Source organism: Elephas maximus, chromosome Y (genome assembly GCF_024166365.1).
Source record: "Elephas maximus indicus isolate mEleMax1 chromosome Y, mEleMax1 primary haplotype, whole genome shotgun sequence".
NCBI classification, from domain to species: domain Eukaryota; kingdom Metazoa; phylum Chordata; class Mammalia; order Proboscidea; family Elephantidae; genus Elephas; species Elephas maximus.
In genome coordinates this window covers 10,980,849-10,999,493 of record NC_064847.1, presented here as the reverse complement: position 1 = coordinate 10,999,493, position 18,645 = coordinate 10,980,849, and the positions used below count along the sequence as shown (strand labels likewise).

The window sequence follows — 18,645 nt, the reverse complement described above, 5'->3', positions numbered from 1 at the left end:
CATAAACAGTATACAAACCATAATTAACAGTACACAAGCACCCAGGAGATGATCTAGATAAATGGAATCTCTTAAAAATTAAATACTTAGCTCATCAAAAGACTTTACCACATCAGTAAAAAAGAGAACCTACAGACTGGAAAAAAAATTTGGGGGGCTGTGACATACTCGATAGGATCTAATCTCTAAAATTTTTAGGACAATCCACCACTTCTGCAACTCAAATAGGGAACAGCAAAAGAAGCCTACAGCCACCAGAAGAAAGGACAGAATAAGCAAAAGCCAAACCCATTGCCATCATCGAGTCGATTCAGACTTTTAGGACCCTCTTGAGACAGAGCAGAACTGCCTCATAGGGTTTGCAAGGAGCATCTGGTGCATTTGAACTGCTCTAGCCATTAGAGAAAATCAAAACTTCAGTGAAATACCATCTCACCCTGATATTACTGGAACAAGTCAAAAGAGCAGGAAATAAATGGTGGAGAGGTTGCGGGGAAGTATGAGCTCTTATACAGTGGTGGTCAGAAGGCTAAATGGTACAACCAGTTGAAAAAAATATGGCACTTTCTTAAGCTAGAAATACCAGAGGATCCAGCAATCCTACTCCTAGGAATATATCCTAGAGAAAGAATTAAGAGCCATTGCACAAATAGATAGATGCACACGCATGTTCATTGCAGCAGTATTCACAATAGCAAAAAGATGGAAACAACCTAAGTGACCATCAACAGATGAATAGGTAAACTACGGTACATACACAATGGAATACTATACAATGGTAAAGAACATCATGGTATCTATGAAAAATCTCACAACGTGGAGGAATCTGGAGGGCATTATGCTGAGTGAAGTAAGTCACAACAGGGCAAATACTGTATGAGGCCGCTGTTATAAAACACATGAAAATGTTTCCACACAGAAAGAAACAATCTTTGATGGTTAGGAGGGAGAGGAGGTCTCAGGAGGACAGACCTTAGCTGGATGGTAGAGGAGTGGTGACTCTTGTGAACAGCAAGAAGTATATACAATCCTGGGGATTGTATATACAATCCTGGGGATTGTATATACAATCCTGGGGATTGTATATACTTAACAGTTTGACCAGGGCAAAATCCTAGAAGTTTCACGGACAAATTGTAAACCCTGAGAGACCAAGCTACTGGTCTGAGGATTGGGAACCATGGTCTGGGGGGACATTTAGCTCAATTAGTATAATAGTCTCTAAAGAAAATGTTCTATATCCATCTGTGGTAAGTTGCAACTGGGGCCTTAAAAGCCTGTGAGTGGCCGTATAAGATACATCTACTGGTCTCATCCTAGCTGGAGCAAAGGAGATTGATGAAAACCAAAGGCCCAAAGGAAAGATTGGTCCAGAGGACTGATGGGCCACATCTGTCACTGCCTCTACCAGACCGAGTCCAGAACAACTAGGTGGTGCCTGGCTACCACCACCCACAGTAGTGGCTCCCAAATAGAAACAGAAATACTCTCATGAAAAAGGACTAGACGTACTGGTCTGACAAAGACTGGATTAACCCTGAGAATAAGATCTCTGGACACTCTTTTAACTCAGTACTGAGGTTACTCCCGAGGTTCATCTTTCATCAAAAGATTAGGCAGATCTATAGGGACAACAATAACAACTCAAATAGGAGCGTGAGAATTATGGCACAACTAAAAATTCAGTGTCACTGATTTGTACGTGTAGAAACTGTTGGATTGTAGTATGTTTGCCATGTTTATTCTCAACGAAAACAATAAAATGAACTAAATTATTAAAAAAAGAAGAAAAAAACCAAGGTAGAGCTTGTTTCTAGATAATTTAGGATTCCCAACTCTATCTGCTCATTGTAATCTCCTGGAATTCTTTTTAAAAACACGTTTGATTAAGTCTAGGGTTTGGAGACCAGGCATCAGTATTTTTTAATAAGGTCCTCCGAGATTGTTATGTACATTCAGAGGTAGAACCCAAAGGTTGAGATGTTTATTCTCAGACCATTATTAGAAGTTAAGTTCTCTGATGCTTATCAGTAATAATTGGGTAAAGTAAAAAGATGTGGATAATTAATGGACTAATTTAGGTAAGTCATAAGATATGGTGCCTGTCGGTCACTAATATCTTGTTCCTAATGGGCAAAAAGTTCACCTTTGTTGTTTTTCTTATACATAATTTAAGGCTTGCTCTAATAAAATTAATTTCATTTGGAAAATTCTTTAATTTGAAATTTTTCAAAAGAAACTTGGAGCCCTGGCAGTGCTGTGGTTAAGAGCTCTGGCTGCTCACCAAAGGGTCTGCAGTCTGAATCCACCCGCTGCTCCTTGGAGGCCCTCTGGGGGCAGTCCTACTTTTTTTTCCTTTAAAATCTAAAGGAAAAAAACCAAACTTAATAGATTGCCTCTTTGTCAATTGTGCCTAAAAGAATTTGGGTGAATTAAATTGCACAAACTAAGACATACCATATTTTTTCCAAGAAATTCCTTCAGACAGTGTTGAAGATCTAAATTTAATTCAGAGAAATGCAGTTTTGAGTTCCTGTTTATGTGCTCTGACTCATGGCGACCTTATGTATAACGAACAAACCATAGCTCAGTCCTGTACCATCTTCATGATCTTTGGTATGTTCGCTTCAACCTGATCAATCCACTTTATTGAGAGTTTCCTTCATTTTTTGCTGACCCTCTGCGTTACCACACATGATGTCCATTTCTAGCGATTGGTTTTTCGTGACATGTCCAAAGTAAATGAACCAAAGACTTGCCATCCTCGCTTCTAAGGAACATTCTGGTTCCTTCTAAGGCTGATTTGTTTGTTCTTTTGGCAGTCCACGGTATATTCAGTATTCTTTGCCAACACCACAATGGAATGCATCAGTTTTTCTGTGTTCCTTTCTCACTGTATTGCTTTTGCATGCATATGAAGCCATTGAAAAGACCATGGCGTAGGTTAGGCACACTTCAGTCAAAACATAATATCTTGCTTTTTGAAACTTTAAAGATGTCTTTTGTAGCAGACTTTTCCAGTGCAATGCAGTGTTTTACTACTTGACTGCTGCTTCCAGTGGACACTGATCGTTGACCCAAGTGTTATGAAATCATTGGTAACTTCATTTTTTTTCATTTATCTTGATGTTTGTTCATCCAGTAGTGAGGTTTTTGTTTTCTTCACATTCAGGGGTAATCCACACTGAACGCTTTGACTTCCATCAATAAGTACTCCAAGTCATCTTCATTTTTGGCAAGTAAGGTGTTGTCACCTGCATATCACAGGCTGTTAATGAGTCTTCCTCCAGCCCTGATGATATGTTCTGCTTCACATTGTTTGGCTTCTCAGATGATTTGTTCCACACATAGATTCAGTAAGTGAGGTGTAAAAGATACAAACCTGCTACACATCCTTTCCAGTTTTAAACTGTGAAGGGTTTCCTTATTCTGTTTGAGCAACCAGCTCTTAATCCATGTACAGGTTCCACATAAGCATAATTAAGTGCTCTAGAATTCCCATTATTTGTAGTTATTTATAGTTTGTTATGATTCACACAGCCAAAAGCCTTCACATAGTTGATAAAACACAGGTAAACATATTTCTAGTATTCTTGGCTTTTGGCCAAGACACATCTGACATCAGAAATGATATCCCTCTTCCCACATCCTCTTCTGAATCCAGCTTGAAGTTCTGGCAGTTCTCTGTCAGTGTATGGCTACAGTCATTTTTAAGTTATCTTCAGCAAAATTTTGCTAGTGTGTGGTATTAATGATGTTCCTAGGTAATTTCTGTGTTCTGCTTGATCGCTCCTAATTGCAATGAGCACAGATATGGCTCTCTCTTAGGCTGGGCAGGTAGCTGTCTTCCAGTTTTCTTGTTATGGGCTTCCAGTGTTGTGCCTGTTGCTCGAAGCATCTCAGTTGGTATTTGGTCAATTCCTGGAGCCTTGTTTTTAGGTATTGCATTCAGTGCCATCGGTTCTTGATCATATGCTACCTCCTGAAATGGCTGGACTTGGACCAAATGTTTTTGGTACAGTGACTGTGTATTTCTTCTGTCTTCTTTTGAATGCTTTCTGTGTCATTCATTTTTTGCCCACAGAATCCTTCAATATTGCAACTAGTGGTTTGAATTTTTTCTTCAGTTCTTTCAGAAATGCTGATTGTGTTTTTCCTTTTTGGTTTTCTGACCCTATGTCTTTGCACATTTTGTAATACTTGGCCTTGTCTTCTTGAACTGTCCTTTGAAATATCCTGTTCAACTTTTACTACATCCTTCTGTTTCCTTTAGCTACTCTGTGCTCCTGCAAGTTTCAGAGTCTCTTCTGGCAACCATTTTGGTCTCCCCCCGACCCACCCATCTTTTTTATGACTGTTTTTTTACTTTCTTCATGTACAGTGTCCTTGATATCTTCCGACAGCTCTACTGGTCTCTGGTCGTTAGTATTCAGTGCTTCAAATCTGTTTTTGAGACGGCATCTAAATTCACACAGAATGTTCTCAAGATCACACTGGCTTTTGTGGGTCTTGCTTTGATTTTCTTCAGCTTCAGTTTCACTGGAAACTGATGCAGTTGATGGTCTGGTCCACAGTTGTCTCCTGGCTTACTCTTGATGATGATATTGAGCTGCTTCATCATCTTTTCCACAGCTGTAGCCCGTTTAAGTCCTGTATAATCAGCCTGGTGATGTCCATGTGTATAGTTGTCAAATTATGTTGTTACAAAAAAGTGTTTCTGATGAATAAACAGTTTCTCTGGCATGTGACTTCTGGTGTCCTTCCAATCACTGAAGCCATATTTTCAACTACTGATCATTCTTCTTTGTTTCAGACTTTCCCAGTTTAGTCACCTTGTCATGGATTGAATTGTGTCCCCCAAAATATATGTGAACTATGTTAGGCCATGATTCCCAGTATTGTGTGGTTGTCCTCCATTTTGTGATTGTAATTTTGCATTAAAGTTTAGGGTAGGATTGTAACACCTTTACTAAGGTCAGATCCCCTATCCAATGTAAACGGTGTTTCCCTGGGGTGTGGTCTGCACCACCTTTTACCTTAAAAGAGATAAAATGAAAGGGAAGCAAGCAGAGAGTAAGGGACCTCATACGACCAAGAAAGCAGTGCTGGGAGCAGAGCATGTCCCTTGGACCCGGAGTTTCTGCACAGAGAAGCTCCTAGTCCAGGGGAAGACTCATGACAAGAACCTTCCTCCAGAACTGACAGGGAAAGCCTCTCCCTGGAGCTGATGCCCTGAATTTGGACTTCTGGCCTACTAGACTGTGAGAGAATAAACTTGTTTGTTAAAGCCATCCACTTACTTTTGTTACAGGAGCAGTAGATAACTTAAGGCATACCTGTTATCATCAGTACATCTTGGTTGCACATTCAGACAGTTTCAGATTGCAGAAGGTCATAAAAGTCTTCAATATTTTTATCTTTGGCGTTCATTTTTGGTGCATAAATCTGAATAGGAATCATACTCACTGGTCTTCATGTAGGTGTATGGATATTACTCACAGAGTTGTACTTCAGGATAGACCTGCAAATGTTCTTTTTAATGAAGATTGAAATGCCATTCGTGTTCACTTTGCCATTCCTGGCATAGTGGGATATATGACAAAATGGCAGGTACCAATCCAATTCAGCTAACATCATTTCGTTTTTGTTGACTTCCAGTTTTTCTGTATTCATACATTGCATGTTCTGATTACTAATGAATGTTTTCAGGTGTTTCTTCTCATTTTGTGTCATGCCACATCAGCAAATGAAGATTGTGAAGGCTTTATTTTCCCCACATCATTACGGTCAACAGCCATATTTTGACTGCCTTACAACCTAAGAGACTGATCTTCCAGCACTGTATCAGTTAGTGCTCTGTTACAGGGTTTTCATCGGCTCATTTTTGGAAGGTCAGGCCTTTCTTCCTAGTCCGTCTTAGTCTGGAAACGGCTGAAACCTGTCCACTAGGGGTGGCCCTGCTGGTTTTTCAAATACCGATGGCATAGCTTCCAGTATCATAGCAACACTCAAGCTACCACAGTAGGGCAAACTGACAGACAAGTAGTGAATTTCATTCATGGAGCTAAATAAATAAATAAATACTGACTGCTATAACAGTTCACAACCTGACATTATGTTTAAGTGTATTCTGGAGAGTTTAGATGTTCTCAGAGCCTATGCTAAGACATTTTTATTTAGTAGATATGTGGTGGGTTCCCAGTATTTCTAATTGTAATTATAAAAGCCGCGTGCCATGGGCAATATAATCTACCTACCAGTGGTGGGAGATAGAGTTGTGTTTACAGTTTGTGCCAACTCTAAATTGGGATATTACAACAGAGATGTACACAGGCAGCTAAAGGAGCAGCTATGTTTTGAAAACCATACCTCTTTACCTCTTTTAATACTGTTAGTGGCAATTGAGGAGTCATGTATACAGGGAGAAGTAGTAATGATTGTAACTAGTATTTCTTGCTTGTCATATAATAGTCACTATCTAAGCATTCATTTTTCTTTTAGTCCTCCCAATAATCCAGTGATTTAAAGATACGTTTTCCCACAGAATTTATAGCGTGATAACAGCTTTTCCTTTTATTTTCCAGGTCACCAAGAAAATAACAACTTCTGTTCTGTTAACATAAATATTGGTCCAGGTGATTGTGAATGGTTTGTTGTCCCTGAAGATTACTGGGGTGTTCTGAATTACTTCTGTGAGAAGTAGGTTTCTGAACTAAATTGCCCTTTACCATAATTATAAGAAAATAGTATTTATAAAAGAGATGCAATGCTGAAATTTCCTGAAGAGTTGTCAGCTTTTAATCATTGTTCAGCAGAAACTTTATTTTAAAGTACTTGATTGCAAACTGTATGTTTTATGCTACCTGAAATACTTTAAAATGCCATGAAGCCATTCTATAGTAGCATACAAAGTACATAATAGGAAATATTGTGGTAGGATGCAAAGTCATTGTTTTTTTGTTAATTGAAAGAAATTTGATTCATAAATCTATGGTCATTTGGCAAGATGACTTAAGGAAAAATTAGGTTTATTGAATTAGCTTTAGAAAGGGCAAGAATTCTAAAATTAAGTTCCAGCTTGCATATGTTAACTTTTTAAATTCAGTTTACATATATAAATGTCCACTAACAAGAAGACCAATCACATGTTATTTTCTGAGCTGTTAAAGAGACTGGTGGAAAACTGCAAGCACGTGTAAATTATATATGGGTACTTTACACATATGATATAATGAAAAATTGGACAAAATGCTCATAATATATTCACATGTAAGATTTTAAAAAATAATTGTGAATTACTATTTCACATACCAATCTGACAATTTTTAGTTTGGTTTAGAGTTTTGGAGAGTCTTCAGTAAATGTATTTTATTTAGTTAAAAGGTGCCCATCATGATTGTAAAAGGATATGACGGCCCATTAGCGTTGCCGTTGAGTGGATTCTGACTCATAGCAGCCTTATAGGACGGAGTAGAATGGCCCCATAGGGTTTCCGAGGAGCCAAGGAACAGCTGGTGGATTTGAACTGCGGACCTTTTGATTAGCAGCCAAGCTCTTTAAGCACTGTGCCACCAGAGCGGCAAAATGATGATAGTTCTAATCAAAAGTTTTCTTATCTACAGCCAAGAAATGGTAATTTTTGTGTCTTGCTGTATAAAAAAAAAAATTATTTTTCCATTTCAGTGTTCCTTATTCATTACTTCAGAATGGGAAGTGGCTGTTTTCTGGGTCTGGCTGTCTTTCCTTTCCAGTAGAGAGATGTCTTCAGTTAAAAATAATTGGAAATAAGTGATATCCAATAAGTTTGAATTTGGAAGTAATAAAAATGTCAAGTTAGAATGAAAGGGTACATTCATTTACCTAAGTTGCAGAAGTCAAACTTGCTCTTTGTATTTCACCCTTAATTTTATTTTGCATAAGATCATTGTTTCTGATACTGATAATTTCTATGGTTTATTTTATGACTCTTAGCAAAATATATCTCAAAATTAGCCCTGATTCAGTTGTTTAAAAAATAAATGAATAAAAGCTTCGTTTATCTGTTTCAAACCCAAACCCATTGTAACTTTATCAAATCCAACTTACAGCGACCCTACGAGGCAGAGTAAAACTGGCCTATGGTGTTTCCAAGGCTGTAATTTTTACAGAAGCAGCCTGCCACATCATTTTCCTGTGGAGCTGCTAGTGGGTTGGAACCAGCAACCTTCTAGTTTGCAGCTGAATGCTTAACCACTGTGTCACTAGGGCTCTTTTCTATTCGCCTTAGCTGTTGATTATTCGGGTTTCTCTTTGTGTTCCCTTTTCTTTTTTAATAGAAATCTTTCTCCAGGTTTATGCTGCCAGTGCATGAGTGAAATAGGACTTTTCCTCCTTGAGCACTCTCTTTCTTTGGGGAGCAGATGCTTTACTGGTGATTCTTTTGAAAGCTGACATCAAAGAGAGCAATTTTTTATTCCTCGATTATTATCAGTTTTATAATCTTGCATTTTTAGGGGAAAATAAGTATGAGCATAAGGTTACATATAGACAATAAGATCAACTTTATCATATTGTTTAAAACAAAATGTAGGAATTTCTTGAGGAAGCATAATCCAGAGTACTAAAGGTTTATTTTATTCTTTGTAGAAAATGTTGTCCGTGTAACCACCTTGTTGTTGTTGTGTGCTGTCTAGCAGATTTCAACTCATAGAGACCCCATGTGACAGAGTAGAACTGCCCCCATAGGGTTTTTTTGGCTGTAATCTTTAAGAAAGCCGATCACCAGATACTTTGGGAACAGATCACCAGGTCTATTCTCCCAAGGAGCTCCTGGGTGAGTTCAGACAGCCAATCTTCTGGTTAGCAGCTGAGCAGTTAATTATTGTTCTACCAGGGCTACTTGTTCTTCTCTTAAAATTCTTTATCTTTCAATGAAGGAGAGGAGGAGGGGGGAAAAAACCTATCATTTAAAGTAAAAGTATAGTGATCTGATCTGCTTTGTGTTTGGTAATGATGTGATGGTGGTGGTTTGTGAGTGTGTGTACATGTGTGAATATTCTTTTGATAAATTTTGTTTCAACTGCCTGGCTTTAGTCAGTGAATTACTGAAAACTTACAGAAACAGTCATTTTCCACCTCTATCTTTCTTAGCGTTGGAAATAGTAGTAGAGGATGATTTCCATCTTTTATTTCCTCTCAGAAACTGAGGGATGGTCCTAGTTGTACATGTGCCATAGTGATTCTGATTATGAATTTGACTTCATGTAATCCCCTCCCTGAATTTGCTTTGTACTAATTCCTAGATAATAAGAATTGAGCCCTGTTGGCTCAGTGGTTAAAGAGTTTGGCTGCCAACTGAGAGGTCAGCACTTTGAACCCACCAGCACTCCATGGGAAAAATAACTGGTAGTCTGCCTCAGTAAAGATTTACAGTGTTGGTAACCCTAGGTTTTTCTTCAGTTGTTGTTAGGTGCCATCGAGTCGCTTCCAACTTACAGCGACCCCAAGTACAACAGAACAAAACACTGCCTGGTCCTGCACCGTCCTCACAATCAATTATTGTTATGCTTAAGCCCGTTGTTGCAGCCACAGTGTCAGTCCATCTCATTGAGGGTGTTCCTCTATTTCACTGACTCTCTACTTTACCTGCAGACTCTGGTGGTGTAGTGGTTAAGAGCTACAGCTGCTAACCAAAAGGTCGGCAACTCAAATGCATCAGGCTGTCCTTTGAAACTCTATGGGGCAGTTCTTACACTGTCCTGTAGAGTCGCTGTGCATCGGAATCGGCTTGATGGCAACGGGTTTGGTTTGGTATTTAGTTATACTTTTCCAAGCGTTAATGTCCTTCTCCAGGAACTGATCCCTCCTGAAAATGTGTCTATAGTATGTCAGACCCTACGTTTGCCATATTTGCTTCTAAGGAGCATTCTGGTTGCACTTCCTCCAAGACAGATTTGTTCATTTTTTATCAGCCCATAGTGTATTTACTGTTCGTCTCCAACACCACAATTCAAAGGAGTCGATTCTTCTTCAGTCTTCTTCATTCATTGTCTGGCTTTCACGTGCATAGGAGGCGACTGAAAACACCATGGGTTTGATCAGGTGCACCTGAGCCTTTAAGGTGACATCTTTGCTTTTCAGCACTTTAAAGAGGTCTTTTGCAGCAGATTTACCCAATGCAGTGCATCTTCTTATGTCTTGACAGCTACTTCCACGGGTCTTGACTGTGAATCCAAGTAGAATGAAATCCTTGACAACTTCAGTCTTTTTCCCATTATGTTGCTTATTGTACCGGTTGTGAGGATTTTTATTTTCTTTTTATTGAGGTGTACTCCATACTAAAGGCTGCAGTCTTTGATCTTCATCAGTTAGTGCTTCAAGGCCTCTTCACTTTCAGCAGGCAAGGTTTTGTCATCTGCGTAATACAGGTTGTTAATGAGTCTTGCAATCTTGATGCCTCCTTCTTCTTCATATAGTTCTACTTCTTGGATTATTTGCTCAGCATGCAGATCGAATAGGTATGGTGAAAGATCCAACCCTGAGGCACACCTTTCCTGACCATAAACCACGTAGTATCCCCATGTTCCGTGCAAATGACTGCCTCACGATATGTGTACAGGTTTCTCATGAGCACAATTAAGTGTTCTCCAATTTCCATTCTTCTCAGTGTTGTCCATAATTTGTTATGATCAACATAGTCAAGTGCATTTGCATAGTCGGTAACGCACAGGTAGACATTTTTCTGGTATTCCCTGCTTTCAGCCAGGATCCATCTGACATCAGCAATGACATCCCTGGTTCTGCATCATCTTCTGCATCTGGCTTAAATTTCTGGCGTTCTCCAATCGATATACTGCTGTAGCCACTTTTGAACGATTTCCAGCAAAATTTTACTTGTGTTTGATATTAATGATGTTGCAGAATAATTTCTGCATTTGGTGGAATTTCTGTCTTGGGAATAGGTATAAACATAGATCCCTTCCAGTTTGGTAGCTGTCTTCCAGATTTCTTGGTATAGGCCAGTGAGTACTTGCAAGGCTGCATCCTTTTGTTGAAACATCTCAGGTGATATTTGGTCAATTCCAGGAGCCTTGTTTTTCACCAGTGCTTTCAGTGCAGCTTGGACTTTTTCCTTCAGTACCATTGGTTCTTGCTGATATGATAGCTCCTGAAATGGCTGAAACTTGATCAGTTCTTTTTGGTATGGTGACTGTGTATCCTTTCCATCTTCCTTTGATGCTTCCTACGTCATGTAATGTTTTCCCCCATAGAATCCTTCGGTATTGCAACTCGAGGCTTGGATTCTTTGTTCCATTTGTTCTCCTTGATAAATGCAGAACATTTTCTTCCCTTTTGGTTTTCCATCTCCAGGTCTTTGCATGTGTCATCCTAATACTTACCTTTGTCATTCTTTGTCATCTCAAGATGCCCTTTGGAATCTTCTGTTCAACTCTTTTACTTCATCATCTTCCTTTCACTTTAGCTACTTGATGTCCAAGAGCAAGTTTCAGAGTCTCTTCTGACATCTGTTTTGGTCTTATCTTTCTTTCCTGTGTTTTTAATCACCTCTTGCTTTCTTCATATGTGATGTCCTTGGTGTCATTCTACAATTTGTCTGGTCTTCAGGCATTAGCGTTCAGTGTGTCAGATCTGTTCTGGAGATGGCCTCTAAATTCATGTGGGATATACTCAAGGGTGTACTTTGGCTCTTTTTGACTTGTTCTAATTTCCTTTAATTTCAACTTGAACTTGCATATGAGCAACTGGTGGTCTGTTTCGCAGTTGGCTCCTGACCTTGTTCTGACTGTTGGTATTGAACCTTTCCATCTTCTCTTCCCACAGGTGTAGTCAGTTTGATTCCTGTGTATTCCATCTGGCAAGGTCCATGTGTATAGTTGCAGTTTATGTCAGTGAAAAAAGGTATTTACGATGAAGGTGTCATCAGTCTTGCAAAATTCAGTTATGTGATCTCCAGTATCGTTTCTATCACCAAGGCCAAATTTTCCAACTACTGATCCTTCTTCTTTGTTTCCAACTTGCGTATTCCAATCTCCAGTAATTATCAGTGCATCCCGATGCATGCACCATCATTTTCAGACTACCGAAGTTGGTAAAAATCTTCAGTTTCTTCATCTTTGGCCTTAACAGTTGGTGTGTAAATTTGAATTAAAGCCATATTAACTCGTCTTCCTTATAAGCATATGGAAATTATCCTATCGCTGACAGCGTTGTACTTAAGGTTAGATCTCAAAATATTCTTTTTGATGATGAATGCAATGCCATTCCTCTTCAAGTTGTTGTTCCTGGTGTAGTAGATGATGTGATTGTCCTATCCAAAATGGCCAATACCAGTCCATTTCAGCTCACTAATGCCTAGGATATTGATGTTTGTGTGTTACCATTTCATTTTTTATGATTTTCAATTTTTGTGGATTAATCCTTTGTACATTCCAGGTTCCGAGTATTAATGGATGTTTGCAGCTGTTTCTTCTCATTTTGAGTTGCGCCACATCAGCAAACACAGGTCCCAAAAGCTTTACTCCATCCATGTCATTAAGGTCGACTCTACTTTGAGGAGGCAGATCTTCCCCAGTCTTGTTTTGAGTGCCTTCCAACCTGAGGGGCTCATCTCCCTGCATTTTCTGTTACTATTCATAAGGTTTTCACTGGTTAATGCTTTCCAGAAGTAGACTGTCAGGTCCTTCTTCCTGGTCTGACTTACCATGGAAGCTCAGCTGAAACTGGTTTGCCTTCAGTAACCATGCTGGTATTTGATACCAATGGCATATGTTCTAGTGTCACAGCAACACAGAAGCAGCCATGATACTGCAAACTGACAGACTAGTGGGGGTGGCAATCCTGTGGTCCAATTCTTTTCTGTCCTATATGTCTACTGTGAGTTGGAATTGATTAGGTGGAATTTGTTTTGTTTTTTTGAGTATATTAAGAGGCTTTTCAGGCAGATAGGATAAATAAAAATATCTTTATAAAAAAAAAAAAAAACATGTTAAAATGAGTATATGTAATAGCAAGTTCAAACTTAGGGTGTTGTTGAAATTTGTGAAAGTAAGTTTGTTATGGTAATGATCTTTGGAGTCACTGAGTGGCACAAATGGTTAAGTGCTTGACTGTTAGTCAAAAGGTTGGTGATTCAGACCCACCAAGCGGTCCCTCGAAAGACAAACCTGACAATCCGCTTCTGGAATGTCAGAGCCTTGAAAATCCCATGGAGCAATCCTACTATGCGCGTACAGGGTCACCATGAGTTGGAATTGACTTCACAGAACTAACAACAACATCTGATCTTTGGATGAGTTAGCTATAACTCACCTGTACTTAATTTTCCTCAGGATTGACCTTTCTTTACCTTTTAAGTCCCTCACTTTTTATAGATGCAGTTTTTACTGCAGTACTGTTACTTTTAAGTGAAATAAAATTTGAGAGCATTTTTTAAGCTTTTGAGATTATCTGTTCATCTTTGAAGAGACTTCTTAAGATCTTTGATCTATAGCATTATTCATTCTTTTTTCAGAAATAATTTGAATTTTCTAATGAGTTCTTGGTGGCCCAATCTTGAAGATCTTTATGAAGCAAATGTTCCTGTATATAGGTTCATTCAGCGACCTGGAGATTTGGTCTGGATTAATGCAGGCACTGTGCATTGGGTTCAGGCTGTTGGCTGGTGCAACAATATTGCGTGGAATGTTGGTCCACTTACAGGTATTTTAAGTCATACACTAATGAACTTTATTTTTAAAGGATTGTCTCCAAATGGTATTTTTGATATTTTTATTAAAAACTTTCAGTGTGTCTCCTAGCACAAAATCTTATTTGTAAGTATGGACAGTAAGTTTAAGTTAACCAGTAGAAATTCAAGAGGATTGATTTTGACAAATAATATATTAATTTCTCTGTAAACATAAAGGATATAATTTTGGTAATTTAGAAGGCGTGTTTTGTTTTATAAAGGAAGCTTTTTATGGAAGAAAGCAAAGGAGAGTAGTTATTCTTCAGAATTAATATTTCCTTTGCTATGTGATACCAGCTGCCCTAGTATGTCAAACCATTCAGTACATTAAGGTAAGGGACCTGGGTTTTGGAACTAGAAAGACCTACAAAGTGGAAGTTGACTCTGCCAGTATTAACTTTGTGACCTTGGGGGTGCTTTTTAAAACCTCTTGGAGACTGTGTTTCTTTACCTGTAAAATGAAGATTTCAAAATCAATAAAGCTTTGAAAAGACGAAATGAGATAAGGTATAAAAAGAGTCTAGTGTAATGCCTAGCCTGTAGTATGTGGTCTGTACAGCATATCTGTTTGGCTTTTGGCCTTTGTGTTTCTTTTTTCATAATGGTTATAAAACGTAACCATGTTGTAGTGTTTTGACGTTCTTATAAATGGTGTTGAAGATGTCGCCTGAGAGGGTGATAATGGTTATTTTCATATTCTTTGGTACTTTGACTTGCTTTGTGTGTGTTTTTTTTTTCCCTCCCCTCTAGCCTGCCAGTATAAATTGGCAGTGGAACGCTATGAATGGAACAAATTGCAGAGTGTGAAGTCAGTAGTACCCATGGTTCATCTTTCCTGGAATATGGCCCGAAATATCAAAGTATCAGATCCAAAGCTTTTTGAAATGATTAAGTAAGTGCTTTCTAAAACTTTTGTAGTCCCTTTATTTGGGGGGTGGAGTATTAACTAACTGTTCAATATGTTTTTTACCCATAGAATTGTATTGACATCAAGTGATAAAATCGCCCTTAAGTCTTGGCAGAATATTATTAGGCAATTGACATGTTAAGAAATATTTTTTTCCTTTGGAAATACTCCATGATTATCTATGGTATGAGGAGACTAAAGGCATGCATGAACCTATACCAGTAGATTCACAGAGCTGTGCTTTCACTTCCTCTCTAACAGGCTGATTTCCCAGAAGAATTTTAGTTTTAATATTGAAAGTCTGCCTTCAGCAACAGAGTAGTAATGATATCACAGTAGTAGTTACGAGTACGGAGAAATTAGCATTTAAAATAGAGGTTTGATTAAAATGGTAAAATTTTCTAGCCTTTCTAATGAAATCCTTTCCTTTGTTAGTGTTTTAAAGCACTTGTTAAAGTTTAATAGATACACGTAATTTAAAAACATGCTACTAAATTCCCATTTACTAATATAGTTTCTGTCCTATTTTATAAATCTAGTTAGTGTATATATTTTCAAATAGTGCTACATAGCAATGTTTCCCCAGATTGCGTTTCACACACTCCACATCCCCAGTGAAGGGAAATTTTGGTTGAAGAAATAGGGGAAATTACAGATTTTAAAATAACCAGCCTGTTTGCCTTTCTTTTTTTGGTAAGTCCCTTCAAAGCCTATATGTGTTCATGTATTTTGTAAATGAGTGAGCAAGATACATAGTGTTTCCCAAATTTATTTGACTGGTACTTTTGGATGTAGTGTTGGCTTAATAAAAATAATTTTGAATCTAAATTCAAAATTTTATTCTAAGAAACATGCTCAAACAGAAATTGTGAGGCCACTCTAATAATGCACTGTTTTATCTAGTAACTCATTCATTTTTGGGTATACATTTGGATTTTAAAGAGCATTTAGAGGAGTCCTCTGGCTAACCAAAAGGTTGGGAGTTCAAGTCCAGAGGTTCCTCGGAAGAAAGACCATCCAAAACCCTATGCAGCAGAATACTAGCTGCCACACACTGTGTCTCCATAAGTCTGTGTCTACTTAGTGGGCCAAGGAGTAGGATGGGGTTGAGAGGACTGTGGCTGGGGTAGGAGGGCTGGGAACACGGGAAGCAAGTAAAGAGCATTTAGTTCAAAACTGCTAATGTAATCAGAGTATCCAAATTTATGATCATTTAGTAAGTTCATTGTGGTTATTATTTCAGCTATAACTCTTTGAAAACTATTCACGTGTATCAGCCACAATGTATTATTTAGCATCAGTGCCCTAGATTTATTGATGACTTGTTCAAAATAAATTACATTTAAGAAGTGTTTAAGAACTTAGAACTCTATGCCAGACAGTATACTAGGCACTTAGGATAGATAACAGCAGGGTATAAGACACAGTCTCTGTTCTCGTGAGATTTGAATTCTAGTGGAGCCAAACAGAAAAATCGCCGAACGTCAATAAGTTACTGTCAAGTAACAGGAGTAAAATAACATGGGATAATATTTGTTTTGGGGTAGTTCTGCGTTTGCAGCTCCTCACACTTAGTACTGCCCCAAAGAAGTGTCACAGCTATAAACAGATGTTTCCATACTGCATAATGTGGATATTTTAAAATCCTGGCTTGGCCTATAACTAGACGAGTAATCTGGGGTTAGGGTAACTAATACATTGTTTGTAAAGCTTTTAGAATAGAGCTTACTAGTCTTAAGTACCAAGCGTTCAGTACTGGACTGTCTAGAACCTACTTGACATGAAAACCCAAAGGGATATTTGAGTCATTCTTTCCCCTTAGAGGAACCTCTCTACTCTTTTCTCCTGTGTGTCTCCACGCTTCATAAAAACTACATTCCTCACAGAAAACATAGCCCACAAAAACTTACCTAACACTCTGGACTCCAATAGATCTGTAACTACATTTTTTTTAAATCTTTCAGTTTGCATGCACTGTCTTTTATCTTTCAGACCTCACTGTCCTTCCTGTCTCCCTTGTAATCTGCATTCAATATTTATAAACCTACAGGATTTATAATTAGCACTCTAATATTCATTAAATGAAAGAAATTATGAATAAAAACATTACTGGCTGGTGAACGTACAGTTTTGGAGCACTGATGAAAGAGATGCTTATTAAGCATCAGACACCTAAAGTTAGGAGCAGAAATCTTAAAATAATGTGAAATACAATCAGATCTCAAAATAATTTCACGTTTTGCAAGGAAGTATTAAAAAAAGGGGGGGGAGCTCCAGGTGAAATTGAGTACAAACAAATACATAAATGCATCTAAGTTAAACAAAAAAAATGTGGAAAGAAGTTATAGTGAAAATGCTATCCCGTAGTTTAAGCAGAAAAATAATGATCATCTGGGTAAAAATTACAATATGTCAAAAACATAAGGAGCCCATTGTCCTAAGAAAAACTTAAATGTAAGAGGAGCATATCAGTTGAATGGTATAAAGTAGAAAATGCAATACTAGTACTGTAAATCTATCCTCAATTACTTGCCAAAGAATTAATGACAAGATGTAAACTCGTGGTTGATAATAAATTCTTTAAATCTGAGAAATACTGTCCCAGTGAAAACATTCAGCACAAACTGGTCAGTGTATTTGAGAGGCCATTATTCAGCTTCCCATACATACTAGTATTTTTAGTCTTAAAACAGCACTGTAAGATATATACCATTATCCCCTTTTTACAGATGAGGGAAACGAGGCACAGAAAAAAAGAAGCTGGGATTTAAATCCAGGCAACCTGGCTTTTAACTCTCTACTTGTAGCCATAACCTCATACTTGACTCTCTGGTTTCTTGAGGCCTTATTCATAAAAATGTGGTGATTCATAAAAGCTAGTATCAGTTTCTGTTGAAAAATTCAGATACAGTTTTCTGTTTTCATATATAAAAAGTAAGGTATTTGGATTAGTTCATATTTGCCTGATCATGTTAATCACCTAGTTCTCTTTTTAAAGTAATTTTCCAGGCTGTATATATATATATATATCCAGTAAATTCTAAGACTTTGGGGAATCTGTTTCATAATGGGCCAGATGATTCTTATCATTGGACAGTTAGGGACATCCTAGGCTAGATGGTCTCTTTTCAAAGTTAAAACTTTTTTTTCTTCAATTTTTACTTTTGCAAATATTTAGGTATTATTTTATCCATATATTATACATTTTACAATTAAAAAATACAAACCAGTTGAATATTTCACCCATGTGGGTCATTTAAATAGTACTTTTAAATGCATGACTGACATACAGGAACTCAATGTTGGTACACATATCCCTGGTATAACAGGTGACAGGAGAGCTTAGTGAGCTCACAAAAACATACCAGGTTCACCTTTAGTTCACAGCTCTATCAGTAAGGCAGACTGGGAAAGGCATCTCTGGTATTGTTTAATTTTGTACACCATCTCTACTACTTCAAGACTGAGATTATTGTCATAAAGATTTAAAAAGTACCACATGGAGTCAGACCAACTTTCTATCGAAAATCAAACCTAATATCTGTCTCCAGATTAACATTTTGAGAGTTTAGGCTGTCCACAGAATGTTGAGAGAAAAATCCAGTGTTGTCCTAATTTCCACTGAATTATTTTATTACAGCTTTATTCCTATTTTTCACCTACCCCCAAAAATCATTAATGACTGTGTTTATCAAATTAAATAAGAATCATTAGACTCAGAATAAAGTCGGCATTTGTTTGCTCCTTAAATAATCCCAATATTTACTGCCTTCAGACATTTGCTTATGTTGAGTCCTCTCTGTAAACTACTGTCTTCTCCCCATTTGTAAAATGACAAGTTTAGCTTATAAAAACTTCCTGGGTTATTACCTCCTACCAGATTACTACCAGAAGTTGACCTCCTCCTTTTAACATCCATGGCACACTGTCTGTTACAGTTGTTATATCTTTTGTGATGTGTATATAAATAGTTTTTGAATCTGTATTGTGCATTCATTGCTATGGAAAATAA

At 37.7% G+C, this 18,645-nt stretch overlaps 1 protein-coding gene across 12 annotated transcripts in view; it reads left to right on the top strand.

Annotated features, from left to right (window-relative positions):
• Window positions 1–18,645, top strand: part of LOC126069873 (lysine-specific demethylase 6A-like) — a 214,718-nt gene that overhangs the window by 184,557 nt on the left and 11,516 nt on the right. For 11 of the 12 annotated variants that reach the window (XR_007516091.1, XM_049873512.1, XM_049873510.1 and 8 more), the window contains 3 exons: window positions 6,585–6,699; window positions 13,511–13,698; window positions 14,477–14,618. The exons of the other annotated variant lie outside the window; for it this stretch is intronic. Coding sequence is in view for 10 of the 11 variants with exons in the window: in XM_049873512.1 (XP_049729469.1) it covers window positions 6,585–6,699; window positions 13,511–13,698; window positions 14,477–14,618 (445 nt within the window). In the remaining variant the exon portion in view is untranslated. The remainder of the gene's footprint in view (window positions 1–6,584; window positions 6,700–13,510; window positions 13,699–14,476; window positions 14,619–18,645) is intronic. 12 annotated transcript variants of the gene reach the window in all.